This window comes from Colletotrichum destructivum, chromosome 2 (assembly GCF_034447905.1).
Source record: "Colletotrichum destructivum chromosome 2, complete sequence".
In the NCBI taxonomy this organism is placed as follows: Eukaryota; Fungi; Ascomycota; class Sordariomycetes; order Glomerellales; family Glomerellaceae; genus Colletotrichum; species Colletotrichum destructivum.
In genome coordinates, this window is record NC_085897.1 from 1,316,558 (window position 1) to 1,334,351 (window position 17,794).

General features: G+C 55.0%; 8 protein-coding genes across 8 annotated transcripts; 3 read left to right on the forward strand and 5 right to left on the reverse strand.

The window, feature by feature from the left end:
* Positions 1-393: 393 nt before the first annotated feature.
* On the reverse strand, positions 394-2,583 carry CDEST_02598 (Putative glucose-methanol-choline oxidoreductase, FAD/NAD(P)-binding domain superfamily; the record flags this gene model as incomplete). Its single annotated transcript, XM_062918757.1, has 1 exon — positions 394-2,583. One exon carries the CDS (start codon positions 2,581-2,583, stop codon positions 676-678), a length of 1,908 nt encoding a protein of 635 aa, XP_062774808.1. The 3' UTR covers positions 394-675.
* Positions 2,584-3,052: 469 nt separating this feature from the next.
* Positions 3,053-5,185, forward strand: CDEST_02599 (Putative acetoacetate decarboxylase domain superfamily). The gene is made up of 2 exons (XM_062918758.1): positions 3,053-3,663; positions 3,736-5,185. Exons 1-2 carry the CDS (start codon positions 3,246-3,248, stop codon positions 4,230-4,232), a joined length of 915 nt encoding a protein of 304 aa, XP_062774809.1. The 5' UTR covers positions 3,053-3,245; the 3' UTR covers positions 4,233-5,185.
* On the reverse strand, positions 4,396-5,375 carry CDEST_02600 (uncharacterized protein). The gene has a single exon (XM_062918759.1). It carries the CDS (start codon positions 5,079-5,081, stop codon positions 4,452-4,454), a length of 630 nt encoding a protein of 209 aa, XP_062774810.1. The 5' UTR covers positions 5,082-5,375; the 3' UTR covers positions 4,396-4,451.
* Positions 5,376-5,480: 105 nt separating this feature from the next.
* Positions 5,481-6,871, reverse strand: CDEST_02601 (Putative G-patch domain-containing protein). The gene is made up of 3 exons (XM_062918760.1): positions 6,764-6,871; positions 5,645-6,701; positions 5,481-5,587 (listed from the first exon to the last, which is right to left on the reverse strand). Exons 1-3 carry the CDS (start codon positions 6,784-6,786, stop codon positions 5,561-5,563), a joined length of 1,107 nt encoding a protein of 368 aa, XP_062774811.1. The 5' UTR covers positions 6,787-6,871; the 3' UTR covers positions 5,481-5,560.
* A 162-nt stretch (positions 6,872-7,033) lies between these two features.
* CDEST_02602 (Putative cytochrome c oxidase copper chaperone, cysteine alpha-hairpin motif superfamily) lies at positions 7,034-8,002 on the reverse strand. Its single transcript, XM_062918761.1, has 3 exons — positions 7,902-8,002; positions 7,781-7,842; positions 7,034-7,694 (listed from the first exon to the last, which is right to left on the reverse strand). The coding sequence occupies exons 1-3, from the start codon at positions 7,924-7,926 to the stop codon at positions 7,554-7,556; spliced, it is 228 nt and encodes a 75-aa protein (XP_062774812.1). The 5' UTR covers positions 7,927-8,002; the 3' UTR covers positions 7,034-7,553.
* A 694-nt stretch (positions 8,003-8,696) lies between these two features.
* On the forward strand, positions 8,697-9,271 carry CDEST_02603 (uncharacterized protein). The gene is made up of 3 exons (XM_062918762.1): positions 8,697-8,807; positions 8,886-9,064; positions 9,122-9,271. Exons 1-2 carry the CDS (start codon positions 8,801-8,803, stop codon positions 9,056-9,058), a joined length of 180 nt encoding a protein of 59 aa, XP_062774813.1. The 5' UTR covers positions 8,697-8,800; the 3' UTR covers positions 9,059-9,064; positions 9,122-9,271.
* A 216-nt stretch (positions 9,272-9,487) lies between these two features.
* Positions 9,488-13,136, forward strand: CDEST_02604 (Putative DNA mismatch repair protein MutS, core). The gene has a single exon (XM_062918763.1). It carries the CDS (start codon positions 9,569-9,571, stop codon positions 12,959-12,961), a length of 3,393 nt encoding a protein of 1,130 aa, XP_062774814.1. The 5' UTR covers positions 9,488-9,568; the 3' UTR covers positions 12,962-13,136.
* A 498-nt stretch (positions 13,137-13,634) lies between these two features.
* On the reverse strand, positions 13,635-15,718 carry CDEST_02605 (uncharacterized protein; the record flags this gene model as incomplete). The annotated part of the gene is made up of 5 exons (XM_062918764.1): positions 13,635-13,964; positions 14,127-14,200; positions 14,256-14,676; positions 14,747-15,145; positions 15,215-15,718. 5 exons carry the CDS (start codon positions 15,716-15,718, stop codon positions 13,635-13,637), a joined length of 1,728 nt encoding a protein of 575 aa, XP_062774815.1.
* Positions 15,719-17,794: the final 2,076 nt, after the last annotated feature.

The window sequence follows — 17,794 nt, forward strand, 5'->3', positions numbered from 1 at the left end:
CCACTCAGGGTTCGTAATACAGGTTCTGGTTTTCTGAAATATGCCACGCCAGGGGAGTTGGCTGAACTTTCTTTCGCTGTTACCAAAAGTTCCAAGTTGTCCTAAAACTTTTCAGCATGCCCTTGATTGCCAGTTTTTGGCACAGGCTACAGTCCATCAATCCAGATGAGTCCTGGAAAATCACAGAGGTCTCGTTCCAAGCAATTGACTGACTCGAGGCGTTCGAAGCGGAATTTGAATCAGTTACGAGATCATCACTTAGACAGACTCGTTGGTCTAAAGATGCTACTGCAGACAGAGTACGTCAAAGTGATGAATTCGTTCAGTGGGTGGCAAATGTAATCTCTAAGGTCTAATCGAAGAATGGTTGGTTTTTATCCCACCTGGTTACCTGAACCAGTATTCCCTGTATCTGACTACACACGCTCTATTTGTATGGTTTTGCTGTTCTCATCCTTGTTAGATGTAACCTATTTTGGGAAGACAAGTAAGTTCGCAAGATGGTCAAGAAAGGACCCGGGTGTAAAGTTGCTGAGCAAGGTTCTTTCCCGGTTTTCAGTTTTCAGATTTCCCGAGCGATATTGGGGCAAGCCGTGTTCTAGAAATTGAGAGGCGGCACGAAGCTACTATTGAAAAGGCTGATAGTAGGTTACGGATCTGCAATCTACTTCGATGCTACTTCGATGTCTTGATGATACCATCCGCAATCTTCTCCGCCAACGCGTAGATCAAAGCCTGCGGGTGTCCCGGAGGCAGCAGGGCCAAGGAACTGGCGTCCACCACCCGCAGCCCCTCAACGCCAATGACTCTCGCCAGACTGTCCGTCACGGCTGTCGGGTCGTCCCGGCGTCCCATCCGCGCAGTGCATGACGCATGCATGACGGCCATGACGCTCGTCCGGATGTTGGCCAGGATCTGCTCGTCCGTCTCGACGTGCGAGCCCGGCCAGTACTCCACGTCGCGCGCACGGATGGACCGAATCGCTTCTGTGTCGAAAATCTCACGGGTGCGTCTGTACATAGCCACGGCTACCTCGACGTCGCCCGGGTGCGTCAACCAGTTTGGATTCACGAGCGGGGCGCTCAAGGGGGAGCCGCTCGCGAGCGTCACGTTGCCCCGGGACAAGGGGGCCGCCAGCGCAGCGATTATGGACGCGTACATCCTGCCATCCTGCGGCTGGTCGAGCCACGGGATGTTGAAGGGGCCGATGTGGCCCGCTGCCGGGAGGTACTCGATGTGCGGCCAGTCGTCTGGGAACGAGAGGAGCCGGTCCCAGGTAGACTGGCTCAGGTTGGCGCTGCTGGGCATCCGCTCCCACGCCAGGAACTCGGCCAAGTTGCTGGTCAGCGGGCCGGTTCGCGTGAGTCCGTAGTCGGTTACCGCCTCGGCGAGGATGACGGGGCTCCCCAGGACCTTGTTCAGGGTGTCAAACTTGACTTCGTAGGTCGGGCCGAATAGAGCATGGTCACTCATGTTTTGCCCGACGCCTGGGCGGTCGGCGATGACTTTGATACCGTGCTTGGTCAGATGCTCCGCTGGGCCGATGCCGGATAACATGAGCAGCTGTGGCGAGTGCAGAGCACCGGCCGAGAGAATGACTTCCTTGGCTGCGTTGATGGTATGCTTCAGCAGTCCCGCCCCAGCAACCTCGACGCCCATGGCCTTTTTTTGGCCGTCGAACAAGACCTTGGTGGCTCGTGTGCCCAAGTAAACGGTGAGTTTGTCGTCCATCTTCGCGTCCCTTGCAGCGTATATAAAGTCGGCTGAGGTTGACCGGACCTGTGCTCGAGGGTGGATGGTCGTCTGCGCATAGTGGTATCCGCTCAGCACGCCCTTGTTGTACTGGTCCGTTCGGTTCATCCCAAGGGCCTCCAGACCTTTGGCGACCCATGTAGACCATACGGGCGTCCAGTTGGGGTAAGTCACCTGGATTGGGGAATTCGAAGAAGGCGGGTCGAAGTCGCTCTCGTCGTACGTCGTCGTCGCGTTAGCGAGACGGGACACAGTATTGGGTGAGGTGAAGGTGAAGCTCTTCTTGAAATACGGGAGAAACTGGTCAAACGTGTAACTGTCATCTCCAACGGCTTCGGCCCACGCATCCAAAGCTCCCCGGTTCGGCCGGTGGTGGATCATGAAGTTCAGAGCCGAGGAGCCACCGAGACACTTGCCCTGCGCGTAATGCATCTCGCGGCCTCCAGCTCCTGCTTGTGAGACTGTCTTCAGCCCATAGTCGACGGTTGGGACAGTATCGAGTGGGTTGGAGCCGACACCAATGACATCGCCTAGGGGCGCGGGGCCTACGATAGGTTTGCCGACTTCGTATGATAGCCCGGCCTCGACAACGGCGACGGTGAAGCCGGCTTCGGCCAGCCGGTAAGCAATCGTGTTACCGGCCGTGCCGCCGCCTACTACGACATAGTCATAAGCTTGCCTGGTGCCGAGTATGCCCGTAAGGCCTCCGAGAGTCGTCTGGACAACCCCGTCCAGTGTGGACCAGACGCTGTTGGTGATAGGATCAAGGATGGAATCTAGGAGCGGCAGTGCCAAGGTTGTAGGCAGAAGAAGGGATCTTGAAAGACGCATCGTGAGAATGGTTTGAAGAAGTAACTGGGCGTAGACTCAATCAACCGGCCGTTTTATATTGCAATGGCCCTTCCATGATTGGGGGCCGGCAACGGCAACCTTCACAGCGAAGAGGCACCTTCATTTGCTCGGTTGACATCCGGAGTTCCCAGATACTCATCTCAGCTCAGCTTTGATGTTCGTATTGCTTCTTGTCGCCCAGTTTGTCTTTAGCCCGTCTACTCTTCTCAGCTGAAGCTGTGGGGTGCCCTTGTTGAGAGCTCTTTGCGAGTCAGCAACCCCAGAGCCTGGCCCTCGACCCGCTGTCTTCATAAAGGTGATCCGCGGGTCCATGAATGAGTTTCCATAACGAGCTTGAATCCGGGGGTCCAGGGCGACGTTATTACCGAAACAAAACTAGTCGCTTTTGTAACCCTGCTGCCCAGACACCGGAAAGCCGAATTAGGCTGAGGAAAATGCCCATCACTATGATGAATGGTAGCCCAAGATGAGTTGATGGAGCACACACACACATCGATCTAAGCGTTTAAAACAAGTGCCTTTGCCTCCAGTAGGATTGTTCTGCTTCGTCCTGGATAGCCATCAAGCCGGTCCTTCTTCTTCTCCTTTTTGAGTTAACGTTGGTTATACTGCTTGCTACCTGCACTCAACTCGCCGTCATCATGAAGCTCACTGTCGTATCTCTACTCACAATGCTCACAGGGCTGTCAGTGGCTCAGTGGGAAAACAACTCGACGATTCCGATCGAACTTGCGCCCGCGCCATGGACGCTCAAGGGAACCGTCTACTCCCTGACCTTTGTCCCGCTCTCAAACGAGTTGCCGGTCAAGGCATTCCCGCCTTTGGAGCGACAGTATCCGTCAGCCGTGGAGGGCAATTACGCGGGCCTCGTCGGCATGATCCAGATCATCCGATACACAGAGAGCCCTGTTGGCCCGTACGACGAACTGCTGATCGTGCCCGGGTACTTCAATTACAACCGAACTGACGGCTCGGGGGGGTTCGTTCAGGAGAAGAAGAACGTCCGCGTCAGCAGGATATACGTCAGTCAAAAGTACACCTGCTGGAATGGAAGAACGAGTACGTCCGCCCACCTCTGCTGCTCGCCAAAGGGACGCGGAATAGAGCGATGATGGCTGATGCAATGGACAGACTGGAACATTCCCAAGCACCTGGCCCGGTTCGACTGGACCGAGTCTGACTTGGGCAAGACGACCGTCAAGATCTACCCCTACGATACCACGGGCGACCCGAGCGAATCCGTGCCGGCGGAGAAACCCTGGTTCCAGACCACATTCAAGCCGGACTTGCTAGGCGGACTGCCGTTCAGCACCGATTTGTACAAGATCCTGGGTCTCAACGCGACTCTAGTCCAACCGCCTCTGCCGCACGCAAACAGCTCCCACGGCGAGCTGGCAGGGACGGACCAGTGGATGGCCACCGTGCCGGGCCAGTTCACCGACAACGCGTCGCTGGGGCTCTTCGACCTGGACCAGGGAGACGGCGATGTCGAGGACGGTCGGGACACGAACGCAGTGGGTGATGAGTATTTCCCCAATTTCTGGCCTGGTCTCTTGCGGTTTACCCCGGGACTGGTGCTGGCAAATGCTACTATTACGTTTAGTGAACCTGAGATATGGACTAGCTAGAAGACGTATTCGGGGACGCAACTTTGCCCATGTGTTGGTCCACGTCGTCCACAGGAGGAACTTTGTACCTAGGACAAACACACGGTAGCTATCCATTTGCTGTTGTTCCAAGCTTATCTCCAGGTTTGACAATCGTCGACTATTGACAAGCTATACATGCCTAGACGAGCACGGTAGCGGGGGTATCGGCTGAATGATACCGTAGACCATTCTGCACATTCAGAGGCTCGGTGCACCAACAAAAGACTGTGGTTTGGCACCCCTATCCCATGCAGCACGGCTCCTCGGCGGTTCCGGCTCTTCCCTCGCCCCCTCGAGCAGTTTCAAGATGCGTCCGGCGCCGCCAGTCACGGATTCCAATACGAAGCCCAGGTGGAACCCGCTCAGTGCGCATGCCAGGCGTGCAAAGTCGCCTTCCACACCCTCGCCCCAGCCAGGGGTCACTATCACGTATGCCAGCATGAGGCAGAATCCCGTGGCACTGCCGAGGATTCGTGCATGGCCTGACCGAGGCCAGACGTCGTACGTCATGATGATGGTGCCTATGCCCGACGCGAGGAAGGCGACGGCGGCGGGAACGACGAGCTGGATTTTGCCGGGCGGGGTGATTGACGAAGACTTGACAGTAAGGCTGCCTATGATCAGCAACGCCCCAAGATTGATAAAGTACCACGTCGCGAAGTAATTCTGCAGCGGCATGGGGTTATGGGAGATCGACGGTGGTCGAGCGGCAGCTTGCTGTGTTGCAGTAGGAGTTGCCGCCTCTGCTCGAGGCCCCTGGCTGCCGCTCCCTGCTGAGAGATCCGTTTTCGAGTACGAGGCTCCGTTTTCCGAATTGACTTGACCCATGGTCAATGTGGCCGCTGGTTGGGTAGCTGCCTGTGCGGTGGACGAAAATTTGGCAATCGTTATAACTCAAGACTGCGACCCAAAATATCAGGGTTGGAAAGGCCGAAAGAACATACAGAAATGGGGCTGAAGCATCGTGCAGGCCGCCTCTTATGTTGCCGACCGGCAACTTCGTGCCGAGAAGGGGCTCGGCAGCTTCCAATCTTCCGTAAGCTACTGGGTACCGGACAGCCCAGCCCACAGTTGTGTCTGGTGAAGTGATCAGCCAAAAAGATTAAAAAAGGACTCCGAGACCTCGACAATAGACTGGACGTGTCAGCAGCACGGTATGGTTGCTCTCCAGCAACAAGATCAGCAAGGACAAGAGCGGCGCAGCACAGCACGCCGTCTATTGGTATCAGTTTGGCGTCGCCTTGACAGAAACTCGACAACGACGCCTGGGAAAGTTTCATTAATACAACGTCTATTCTACTAGTCTATCAGGATTGCGACTTGACCATAAAAATCTGTAATGTGTTAGCAAACGGTCTGGGGCCACAATCACTCTACGACGGGAAACATACCGCGTTCAAGGCCTTGTCGTCCATAGTCGCCATCCTCTTCTGAGCAATCCACCGCGATCTCACCGCGTGATGGCCTCTAAGCACTGGCGTCGAGATACCGCTGGCGGTTGGCGTTGATGCGCTAGGAGTCGATGTGGAATCCCGTGATAACTCCTTCTTGGCACGCTTCTCCTCCTTGCGGCGCTTCTTCTCCTCTTTCCTCGCAGTCTTCTCAGCTTCGGTTTCGCCCTTGCGCTTCTTCTTCTTGGATGCCTTGTCGTCGGACGAGTCCTCGTCGTCGGTCTCGGCCTCCTTCCTTTGCTTCTTTTCCTTCTTCTTGTTTTTCTTGGACTTCTTTTCCGTCTCGTCCTGGGTATCATCGGAAGTATCCTCCTTTGCAGACTTTGATTTCCGCTTCTTGTCCTTCATCTCGCTCGTCAAGGCTTCCTCGCTGTCGGTCTCGGCCTTCGACTTCTTGGCTGCCTTCTTTTCCTCCTTTCTCCGCTTCTTTTTCGCCTTCTCGTCCTCGGATGAAGACTCGTCTTCGCTCGACTCCTCGGCTTTGCGCTTCTTGGATGACTTTTTGCTCGATACTTCTACGGCTGCAGCTGCAGGAACGTCCTCCATCTTGATATCGTCCTTATCTTCCTCCTTTGGCTCGGCGATGGGATCGTCCTTGACTTGATCGCCCACCAGCCATCCGCCACTGACGAATCGCATGGGACCGAATCTTGTGTCGCAGTAGAGTGTGCCCTTCAGAGTTGCACGGGCCTGGCGTTCTTTATCAATCGACTCGCTCGATTTGCCGTTCAGTCGTCCCAGGAGGTCAGAGAAGACGTCCATGCCCGTGACCCTGTCGTCCCTTGCTTGTTTAAAGCCAAGGCCAAGCATGTCGTCCTTGAGGGCGACGCGGATGAACGAGGCATTGGCGGCGGTATGATGCACGGCATGGGCAGCGTCCTTCGCGCCGAGGTACTGGCCAGGCTCCCAACCCTGGGATCGCAGGATCTTCTGGCCAAAAGAGTCGGTGTCCCGAGTCCATTTCGTGTTGTTGGGATCCTTGCCGATCTTGCGGCGACTACAGAACTGTCAGTGTCTCACGAAGCATGACTTGGTTGGCCTGGGGGATGTGAGTCTTACGTCTTCGCCTGTGCCAGACCCATCGTTGCGGTTTGGTGAGTGCAAACCCGTTGTCCGTTGAGCAGGAAGATTGGAGTTTTCGAGATGCGATAAGGGATGCAGCTTTAGTGCCATTATCGCCCGCAGAAAAAATTTGGTGGGGGTGCTGTCGGGAAATGTGCCGCATCCCTGCAATCTTCTATCTTCATCCGAGGAAATCCCGCTGACCGATGTTCGTCGTGCAGACTAGCATCACCAGCTTTGTTTTGCCCCGATCTGCGCCGGAACGAAGGAAAATGATTTTTTCATTGATTGGCTTTTGACAAGTTTTACTTACGCCAAGCCCGGAATTGTGAAGCCTGTTTATTATCTCATCATCTCTGCCATGGGCGTGAAAAGGGGAAAGGCTAAAGGTCGACCGAACCGTGAATGCAGTCAGGGAGGCTCTTGCCGAACAAGTCATGGCATCGCGAACACCAGGCGACTAGCCTTTTCCGCACCAAGCATGCCATTAAGTGTCAGTAACACTTTGAGAATCAGGTCAGGATAAGGGACATTTAAGTTGCAAAGAGAGTCATAACCTCAAATAGGCTCAGACCGACTTGGCACATGCACTTGAGCTACAATCCTGTGAGTCCGACATTAAAAGCATGACCGAGGCCTGCAACGCATAGGTAGCCGGAAGTAGTGGTGTCATAATAGAGTCGTGATTTTTTTTCTGTTCCCCAACGCCGTATTCTATGCTCGGTTCGTACTATACACACAAGGCTATCGTCGCATGGTTCTCTTCTAAGATTATTCTGTTCACCATTTACACCGTGAAGCCGAACCCCTTCATGCAGGCCCGGTACTGGTCGATCGTGGACAGGCAGTCCTTGGACGGGTCGGCGGCGTTGGAAAAGAGCATGCACTCGTCGCGCTTGGCCTTCTCCTCCTTGCATACACAGCAGGGCTATGTACGAGAACGGTTCGTCAGTGTCGCGTTCGTTCTATAGGGGGTTTTCAGGGCGTAAGGTTTGGAATGGGGGTCTCGCGCACCTTGGGCTTGGAGGCTTGCTGGTCGACAGCGGCGGGCGCAGCTGCCGGGGTGGCGGTGGAGGCTGCAGACAGGAAATATCAGCTGTTGAACGACGAGGAGTGTGTTCTCAAGGTTTCTTACGGATAGCGGCAGCTTGGGAGGTCATTTTGGACGTGAAAGGTATGTCGAGAAGTGAGGTACGTGGTTTGCGATCGAGAGGAAAGGCGGAAATACGGCTGTTATTCCTCGTTCACATGGGGCCACTTTTTTTTCTTCTCGCTGACCTCACTGAAGCTGTCGCATTTGTCAGTCGCTCCAATCTCGGGCGCAATCGGCACTTGACCAATCACGCCTTCAATGAATCACGTGCGCCAGCGCCTGTCACACGCATCTTGTAAACCTGGATGGCGGACAACTTTTTTTTCTTTTTTTTTAAACTTATCGGGACTAAATTGGCCAAACAAAGCGTCGGCTCTTGCAGGACGCCTGGGTCTTGAGCACCACGATGCTGTATTGCTGTGCTGCTGCTGCTGCTGCTGTCCGGAGCCTGCTCCCTGGCCCCGTTTCCCTTCCAGGGGCAGTGGATCGGAAGATGGCGAACCACTCCGTGTGGGCCCCGTCCCGATTCGCGCTCGATCGGGGCTCAGTCCTGCGTGAATCCCGGAAAGTGGGTACATTGGAGAAGGCCGCGTCGGGATGGTCACCTTTCACACCACCGATGATACGAGACAAGCACACAAGTTACCTTCCCGACACTACCCTCTCCTAGTATGCCGCCTGCTGCACCGCGAGGGCCAGATTGATGACGTAGGGTTCGTAATTGGCGTCCAAATCCCTTCCAAATCACGAGGCACAGCGGGGTATATTCTCCACCATATCTACGGCTGTCAGCGAGGAGAGGTCCCAGAGAAGTGTACGGAACGTGTTCTGAGTCGGGAGTGAAGCGATAACACACCGGTTCTGGCCAGGGACACGATAGAACTCATAAAAGGTGTCCCGGCCATGCGGACGAAAGACGAGGTACCCCAGCTGACACGTCAATGACAGGTACGAACCGGACCCCGGCCCCCTTGCCTACCCCTTTGCATCTCCAGACTTGAAATGGTTCCTCAGACGTACTTCCAGGCTTGCGGACAAGATCCGTCGAGAGACTGCACGCTTATCATGGAGCAAGTGTAAAGGTACGCGAGGATCTTGGCCAAGTTTATTTCGGGCTGCCTCACGGCTTCTGGAACATGTTTCTGCAGGCGGATTTTTGCAAGAAGCATCAGCGAGATACCAAATCGGGTCTTCAGTAGTTAATGGTATGAAGTTTAGAGCAAGCCAGCGTAGAGTTGACAAGGCTAAACTCTTCCTAACAGAAGCGCTCTCTGTCCAGAAGGCTTCCGTAGACGGATTTTATCAGCGACACGGAATTATATAGTCAAGGTACGAGCTCAATTGACTCTGAGAAGATATTGAGGCATTGCGTGATGATGGCACACCTGGCGCTCGACCTGCCAATGAAACCTGGACGCGTTATTGAGAAAAAGAAAGTTCAAGTGCCAATAGGGGCACAATCCCTGGAAATGTAGTGGCTCATACCCCTGTAAGGTTCGATCCCTAGTGGGTCTCTGCAACCTCTCAACGCGCTCTTACCCGCGACGCGACAGAGACTGGGGGGCGGATTACAGTACCTGTATGCGTGCTGTAGGTCAGCTCCCATTTGCCTTCATCACCGATAAATCCTCCTCCTCCTCCCGACACCGTAGTCTCTGGTTCCATCGCCAATCCAGCACCAGATCCCGCGAGTCACTGCTGTGTTCGCCATGGCGCCCAAGTCGAAACCGCCCGAGAAGAAACAGCAGTCCTTGACCAATTTTTTCCAGCCAAAAACTGTCAATGGCCTCGCCGCCGCCTTTCAAAAGTCCCAGTCCGAGTCACGAACGAGCCCGTCCGGCTCGCCTGAGTCGTCCCGCAAGCGACCCCTTGAGGAGGATGCGGGCAAAATCAACAATGGACCCGAGAAGATCACTAAGAGAGCGAAAGGAGACAAGGGCAGGAGGTTCGCTTCCGTAGAAGAAGGGACGGACTCTCTCTTCGTGCCAGGCGCCGAGCAGTCCGCTGCCGAGCAGTCCGCTGCCGAGCAGTCCGCTGCCGAGCCCAAGCCCCGGGCTTCTACGGCTGCCGGTAGGGCAGGCCGTTTTGCATACAGCCAAAGCTCGGACTTGAATGCGGATGGAGAAGAGGACCAGGAGGACCCATCTATGAGGAGACGTAAGGAGGAGCTGCACAACAAGTTCGTCAAGAAGCTTGGCCACCCAGACAGCATGCTATGGCGGCGGCGGAGGGAAGACGACGGTGAAGCCGCCGAGGGGGAGGAAGGCGACGAAGAGGACGAAGATGATGCCCCCCAAGCTCCCAAGGCGAAGAAGGGTGGCGCGAGAGCGAACAAGAAGCTCACGCCCATGGAGATTCAGTTTCTCGACATCAAGCGCAAGCACCTTGACACGATCCTCATCGTCGAAGTCGGCTACAAGTTCCGATTCTTCGGCGAGGACGCGCGAATTGCCGCCAAGGAGCTCAGCATCGTCTGCATCCCGGGCAAGTACCGCTATGATGAGCATCCCTCGGAGGCGCACCTGGAACGCTTTGCATCGGCGAGCATCCCCGTGCATCGGTTGCCCGTCCATGCGAAGCGTCTCGTCGCCGCCGGTCACAAGGTCGGCGTCGTTCGCCAAATCGAGACTGCTGCTCTGAAGAAGGCCGGCGACAATCGCAACGCCCCCTTTGTCCGGAAGTTGACCAATGTCTACACCAAGGGCACCTACATCGACGAGAACGGCGAGCTGGAACCCGGCGGCGATGGGGGTGCTCCGTCTGGTGGCTATCTGCTGTGTCTCACGGAAACCCCTTCCAAGGGCCAAGGCACAGATGAGAAGGTTGACGTCGGTATAATAGCCGTGCAACCGACGACGGGAGACATCATCTACGACACATTCGAGGATGGCTTCATGCGCAGTGAGATTGAAACTCGGTTGCTTCACATCTCCCCTTGCGAGTTCGTTATTGTCGGCGACCTCACCAAGGGTTCCGACAAGCTCGTCCAGCATCTCTCGGGGAGCAGCACAAACGTCTTTGGCGATCGCAGTCGTGTCGAGCGAGTCCCTCGCTCCAAGTCGATGGCCGCCGAGGCCTACTCACACGTCACGCAATTTTACGCTGACAAGTTGCAACAAACCCCCGACGCCGCCGCGTCTTCTCTCCTGGAGCGTATCCTCCACCTCCCGGAACCCGTCACCATCTGCCTTTCTGCCATGATCAACCATCTCCAGGAGTACGGCCTCGAGCACGTCTTCGACCTCACCAAGAACTTCACCAGCTTCTCGGCGCGCCAGCACATGCTCCTCAACGGAACCACCCTTGAGTCTCTTGAGGTTTACCGCAACGCCACCGACCATTCAGACCGTGGCTCCCTATTCTGGGCATTAGACAAGACCACAACCCGCTTCGGCCAGCGGCTTCTCCGCAAATGGGTCGGCCGTCCCCTGCTTGACGTCTCCCGCCTCGAGGCACGCGTCGCTGCTGTCCAAGAACTCGTCAACGAGCAATCCTCAGCCAAGGTCGACCGTCTAGAGACCCTCCTAACCGGAATCAAGACCGACCTCGAACGCAGTCTTATCCGCATCTACTACGGGAAATGCACTCGCCCTGAGCTTCTCTCCGTCCTGCAGACCCTCCAGCGCATTGCCATGCAATACTCGACTGTCAAGTCAGCCGACGCAACGGGCTTTGTCTCGCCCCTGATTTCCTCCGCCATCCTGTCCTTGCCCCAGATCCTCGACCTCGTCGTCTCGCACCTGGAAAAAATCAACCCCGAAGCCGCCCGCAAAGACGACAAATACAACTTCTTCCGTGAGTCCGAGCAGACGGAGGATATCGAAGACCACAAAATGGGCATCGTTGCCGTCGAGCAATCCCTCGACGAGCACCGCTCCGAGGCCGCCTCGTCCCTCTCTCGCAAAAAGCCCGTCGATTACGTCACCGTCTCTGGCATCGAGTATCTCATCGAGGTTAACAACACGGACCTCAAAGCCGTGCCCGCATCCTGGATCAAGATCTCGGGCACCAAGAAGCTTTCCCGCTTCCACACGCCCGCCGTCGTCCGCCTCATCGCGGAGCGCGACCAGCACCGCGAAGCCCTCGCCGCCGCCTGCGACGCCGCCTTTGCATCCCTTCTCGTCGCCATCGCCGACGCATACCAATCTCTTCGCGACGCCGTCTCCTCCCTCGCGACGCTCGACTGCCTCCTCTCTCTCTCCCGCGTTGCCGCTCTCCCCGGCTACACCAAGCCGACCTTTCTCTCCTCCCCGACCCAGCCAACAATCTCCATCACCCAAGGCCGCCATCCCATCGCCGAACACACCCTCTCGGACCCCTACATCCCCTTCACGACAACACTTTCTTCCCCGTCCCCCCTGGCCCACCTCGTCACGGGTCCCAACATGGGCGGGAAATCCTCCTTCGTCCGCGCCGTGGCCCTCCTCGTCCTGCTCGCCCAGATCGGCTCCTTCGTCCCCGCCGACGAGTTCTCTCTGACCCTTGCTGACGCCATCCATGTCCGCATGGGCGCTCGCGACAACCTCGCCGCAGGCGAGTCGACCTTCATGGTCGAGGTCTCGGAGACGGCCCGCATCCTCCGCGCTGCCACCCCGCGGTCCCTCGTCATCCTCGACGAGCTCGGCAGGGGCACGTCGACCCACGACGGCGCCGCCATCGCCCACGCCGTCCTCGACCACGTCGTGCGCGAGAACAGGTGCCTCACCCTCTTCATCACTCACTACCAGAACCTCGCCCGCCTGGCCGACGGTATCGGCGACGGGCTCGTCAAGAACGTCCACATGCGCTTCACTGCTACACGTAAACTTGAGGCGGAAGGAGGCGACGGCGAAGAAGGCGTTGACGATGCGGGTGCCGACGAGGAGATCACCTTCCTGTACGAAGTCGGAGAAGGGGTTGCGCACAGGTCTTATGGGCTGAACGTTGCGCGTCTGGCCCGAATACCCCGCAAGGTTATCGAAGTGGCCGCGCAGAAGTCGCGCGAAATGGAACAAGACGTGAGAGTGCGAAAATTGCTGGGCACCGCCCGTCTCCTTGCGGATGTGGCGAAAGATAGTCCGGACCAGCTTGACCACTTGATCTCAAACATAGAGCAACTGTAGCAAACGCCAATATCATACAAGAAGATGCCATGATGAATGTCCTTTTTGTATTGCCTCGAAGTCATGCCTCCAGTGCCACACAAAGACATGACATGATCGCGTGTGACTCAAGACTGCACTATTTATAGTTGATCTTCCAGCCGAATCAAACTTGCTGGATAACGTCCTGTAGACCCGGTGAAGGCTTGCCTCAAGTCCACTGCTGCCGTATCTCAAGGGTTCACCACAAATCCCGATGTCTGGCCCGCAGTTCCCAACCCGGAGCAGCAAGTCTGGTATCCCCGCCGAATATATGTCTTCCCGTATCCTTCGCCTTTAAGGCGCTATTCCACGAGCGAACTCACTTTCCGAGGGGGAATAGCATACTTGGCGCTCGGGATAAATGCAGAGATCAGCTGATGCGTCTGGGCGCAAAGGAGGCCTGCGAAGTCACTCAAACAGCTGTAACTTGTCAGCTACACCAGAAGTTCTGCAGGACAGTAACTGGCTTACTAAACTTACTGAAAGAAAGAAAAAGTAAAAATATCGAAGACTGAAAGAGGCGATTGGGCAGTGACGAGGGCCTGGTAGAAAACGTCCCAGGAGGCGGGGACCGAAAGACCAGAATTTCTCGTTACGATACTCATTTTGCCCGTTCATGCCATGAACATACATGCGATGGTCTCACGACTTCTCAGAGATCATTTCCGAAAATGTCGGTTCCATTGCCCTGACTGTTCTCGCCGGTGGGGAAGGAGAATTGGTGGCCGTAGAACGCCGGCTGGGCTTGATTGCCATTGATGGGAATGAATCTCGAGTTCGAGGCTTGCCCGACTATCGGGTACGCCCAAGGGGCCTGCTGGTAGAACATCTCCTGATGCTGGAAGTCATTGAAGGGACTAGCCGTGATGTTGGAATCAGCCATGCTAGCCTGGGTGACCTGGCTATTGGAAGTCATCCTGGTTCCATTCACCTGACTGTTACCACATCCAACGGCGTAATCGTCTGCTGGCATTCTCTGAGTCTGTAAACCATGGTTATTTTCCTTTCCTCTAAACATCCGGTGCGGTAACTGCTTCGCAGTGGGGGTGGGAGAGGCCAGGCTCAGATTCGAGTTCACGTTAATCGACCGAAGGGGCATGCGGTTGCGGACGGCAAATCTGCAAAAAAGGGATGATTAATATACCATATCAGTGACTTTTCCCAGGTCAAGGTTGAAAGACCTAGCGTCATCCATCATCTCTGCAGAGAACTGTGGGACTGCACTGGAGTTAGCAAGTGGAACGGAGACATTGTGGAATTCAAGAAGGCATACGGGCAGCACGGCCACGGTTGGCGTTACGGTGGGCGTCGCGGAAGACGTCATGCCCATTGCGGATGCTGAAGGTGCCAGGGTTCAGGTTGTTCAAAGATGATCCTGGTCCAAAGGGAGAGTCGTCAACATCGCCATGGAGTTCAAATTCGATGGCAGCGTCAAGATCAGCATCAGCTTCAGCGCCAACACTGCCGGCGACTTCGCTTGTGACATCGAGCTTCTCCGACAGGTACTCAATGTTGATCTCGGGTTCCGGAGCCTGCTTAATAGGTCGCGTCTTGTGTCGCACGGCCTTGGTGTGACAAGCCTTCGGGGCGGCGTGGTCACTGGGCTCTGACTTGACAATAACTTCAGAGGTGTCATCGCCGTCCTCTTCATCAGCTACACGGATGCGTTTCTGGCGACGCTTTGACCTGGCGATCTGTTAAACAAAATTAGCATTTGTTGACTGGTGACTGGGCATATTGGAGTAGGATTCGGCGAGAGTTTACCGGAGTTCCCTCAACTGACGGTGCGTCATAGACATCGCGGGTTCTCTCGATTTCCATATCGAGGTTGGTCACTAACTCGGTAGTGGTAATGGCCTGGGAAGAAAGCTCCATTTGTTGAAGGACGGAAGCGTCTTTGCGCTGGTTCCTCTTCTTCTTTTGGTCGGGGGTGGCGGCATCAAAGATGCCCATACCCGGCCAGATGGTCCCCTTCAGTCTTGCTAACTCGAGCTCATCCTGGGCCCACTCAGGGACATTTTCGGTAGCGGTCGAAGCAGGGGTGTTTTGATCTCTGTAGAACGTGATGGCCTGCTGCTCAAGGAACCGACCAGTCGGAGGAGGCGTCCAGGAGGCATCGTTGCCGGGCTCACGCTTAGCAATAATGGGAAGAGTCTTCTTTCTCTTCAAGTTTGTATTTCATTCCAGAGTTAGCCAACACGAAAGACAGAGCTGGGTCGGTAGAGGGCTCACCTGAAAGATTGCCTTACTGGGTCGCTTGCCGCCGGTGGCGGGGCCCTTCGCTCTCTCATCCTTGACTTTCAAACGTTCTGCGAGCAGTGCCTCGAGACCATGCTCGGTATACCACTGGTCATAGGTGGAAATGGCTTCGGCGGCCGAGTGATCGGCGAGGGCCCGAATCCTTGCGTCGTTGAGTGTCTGAAGGTGGCCCTTTGAGTTAAGGTGCGTAAGGAGGTGGGAGATGTCGGAGAAGCGCGGATGTGTGGGACAGACGACACAGATGAGCGGGATGGAAGGGCTCGCCAGAGTCTTGGCCTCGGATTGCTTGGACTCAGCTGTCTTGATGGCAGTCGACTTGCCGCGGGTCTTGGTTATCTTCAGAGTCTTGGGTGCCTTGATAGGTGTGTCGATGTTGGCCTCTTGAGCTGCAACAGCTGCCATGTTCTGTTGCGAGTTAGAATCCCGAAGCAATGCTGACATGGGGAGCCAGTCGTTACTGACTGGCTGTCTCTCCATGATCGAAATACAATGGTTGGGGCGGAGGACAGGCTTGTCTGCTCAGGGTAACCAAAATACAAAACGAAAGGCAGGAAATCCTCGTCCCAGTGGTACCAGTACCGGCATCAAGGACAACAGAAGTCCGAAGCCTAGTAGACGGAGGAAGAGCAATAGCCAGCAAATGAAGCAAAGGAGTGGCGTTGAGGAGCTCAGTGCATGTGGGAGGGGGCAATGGAACAAGGCTCGGGTTGTGATGGGAGGAGGAATGTCGTTGTGGAAGTGTCAGACGAAAGAACGGATGCGCTGATGAAGGCGGTTCTTCTGCACCAGGAGCTGGCAGGATTGAGCGGAAAGAACAGAAAGGAGTACTCACGGCTGTGGCAGCAAGAGCTGCCTGACGTCTGGGTGCCATTCTCTGAAATGGCAGGAGATGGTGCTATCCATAGTAGCAGCAGGTTCTGTCCTTTCAAAGGGAAGGGGAAGGGACGATAATGGTTGGGTTCGAGATGCAGAGGGGGAGTCGCGGCGACGGTTCGTTCGCCTACGCGCTGTGGTTCGGCGCTGGCTACTCTTGTCTGGAAGTGGTCGCACATTAGTTAATGAACTCAGAACTGGGTAGAGGAGGAATTGGTGAGAACCGCTCTTTCTCAGCAGGTTGAACAGAGGAAGATAGGAGGAGACAAGAGGAAAGGAGAGGATTGTTCAATCATGTGACAAGACAGGACGAGGGCTACTGCCGTCTGACACTGGCACAATTGGCAGGTCCCATGCCCTAGACCTTCCGGAAGCTAAGAGACCCAGAGGCCTAGCAACATTGGCAGCCAGAATTCCCTTCCCATTTCGGCGAAAGACGTGGTGAAGAAACATCCAACCCGCTGGATGGATGTACGTGTACGGGGACCAACTAACCGAATACTAGTGGAACTGGAATCGGCCCAGGGAAATGGAGGTTTCGGTATGGAAGGTTCTGAAAAGTGAGAGATGTGTTGATTGGAAGGATCTGTGGTCGTATCTGTTCGTCAGGATGATTTCGTTCCGACCGAGAGGCCAGAGACTGACCGAATGCTCTGGGCGTGACCAAAAGACTTTCTCGTGTGAGTTCCTGAAATCGCTTCGCCGAAGCCCGTGCGTTTGTCTCCTGGGCAATTCAAGGAACTAGATCGTTTCTGTGACAAGAGTAAGTAAAAGTAAATTGGGAATGTCAATGTGTTGACGGAGGAAGGTAATAATATCTCCAGGCCAGTTTTGAAGCAGAGAAAAGGGGAATGAAATAACACAAGGGGAAAATGAAAGTTAAGCCCAGGGTGTAGGTCTTTCCCGGCTTCATAGATTAAGACAGACACAAGCTCCGGTTGCTCTCGACTTTCTAGGTAGGATGCATTCCATCGGGCGAGAAGTAAGGTGAATGCCCAAGCACTTCTCGCCACTTTCAAGGTAGAAAATGTTATAGATAGTTGTGTGAAAGAATATCAGTCTCGCAATTCTTGTGGTGTGTTTTAGATTTTGTGTTCTTGTGGGTAGCTTTTTGCCATGCCTGCGTAAGTCAGGGGCAATAAGTGCTTAGAGAGTAAAGGGATTTGCTGTCATCAGCCACACTACCTAGGTAGCTCTTTCTGCCATAAAGACAGCGCATTGTGAGAAATGCGCTGAGGCGGGAGGAAACAGACTGGAAATAAATGAAGACTAGGTCAAGATGTGGAATGAAAAAAACAAGGGAGGTTACAGTGAGATGAAGACGGAGCCAATGAAGACCTTGAGAAGAGCCAGCACATACCTAGTCTAAGGATGGTCCAGCTGAAAGTGTTTTCAGTGAAGATTTCCAGGTGAACGCAAATAATTGCAGCAGCTTGAGACCGACTTTGGTAGATGACCTTGGTTATGAGACGCGTTGGGTTACTAAGTCTAGAGTGGACAGTGAGGATTTGAACAAAGGATGCTTTGGCGGGTCTGGCGGCGTTGAATCTCGCAACAACAAAAAGCAAAAGGTGTGAAGAACAGGTTGGAATGTCCAAACAGATAGTATTGACAAGTACTGACCGTAGAGTAGTTGTTTGGTCTTGTTTCTAAAGCAGAAGCTTGAAGTGCCGGTAAGAC

Coding starts and splice junctions, on each gene's coding strand:
- CDEST_02599 (XM_062918758.1), top strand. CDS start 3,246: ATGAAGCTCACTGTCGTATCTCTACTCACAATGCTCACAGGGCTGTCA. Junction 3,664..3,735: donor CTGCTGGAATGGAAGAACGA/GTACGTCCGCCC, acceptor TGCAATGGACAG/ACTGGAACATTCCCAAGCAC.
- CDEST_02600 (XM_062918759.1), bottom strand. CDS start 5,081: ATGGGTCAAGTCAATTCGGAAAACGGAGCCTCGTACTCGAAAACGGAT.
- CDEST_02601 (XM_062918760.1), bottom strand. CDS start 6,786: ATGGGTCTGGCACAGGCGAAGAC. Junction 6,702..6,763: donor GGTCTGGCACAGGCGAAGAC/GTAAGACTCACA, acceptor ACAGTTCTGTAG/TCGCCGCAAGATCGGCAAGG. Junction 5,588..5,644: donor ACGACAAGGCCTTGAACGCG/GTATGTTTCCCG, acceptor AACACATTACAG/ATTTTTATGGTCAAGTCGCA.
- CDEST_02602 (XM_062918761.1), bottom strand. CDS start 7,926: ATGACCTCCCAAGCTGCCGCTATCC. Junction 7,843..7,901: donor CTCCCAAGCTGCCGCTATCC/GTAAGAAACCTT, acceptor TCCTGTCTGCAG/CCTCCACCGCCACCCCGGCA. Junction 7,695..7,780: donor AGCAAGCCTCCAAGCCCAAG/GTGCGCGAGACC, acceptor TCTCGTACATAG/CCCTGCTGTGTATGCAAGGA.
- CDEST_02604 (XM_062918763.1), top strand. CDS start 9,569: ATGGCGCCCAAGTCGAAACCGCCCGAGAAGAAACAGCAGTCCTTGACC.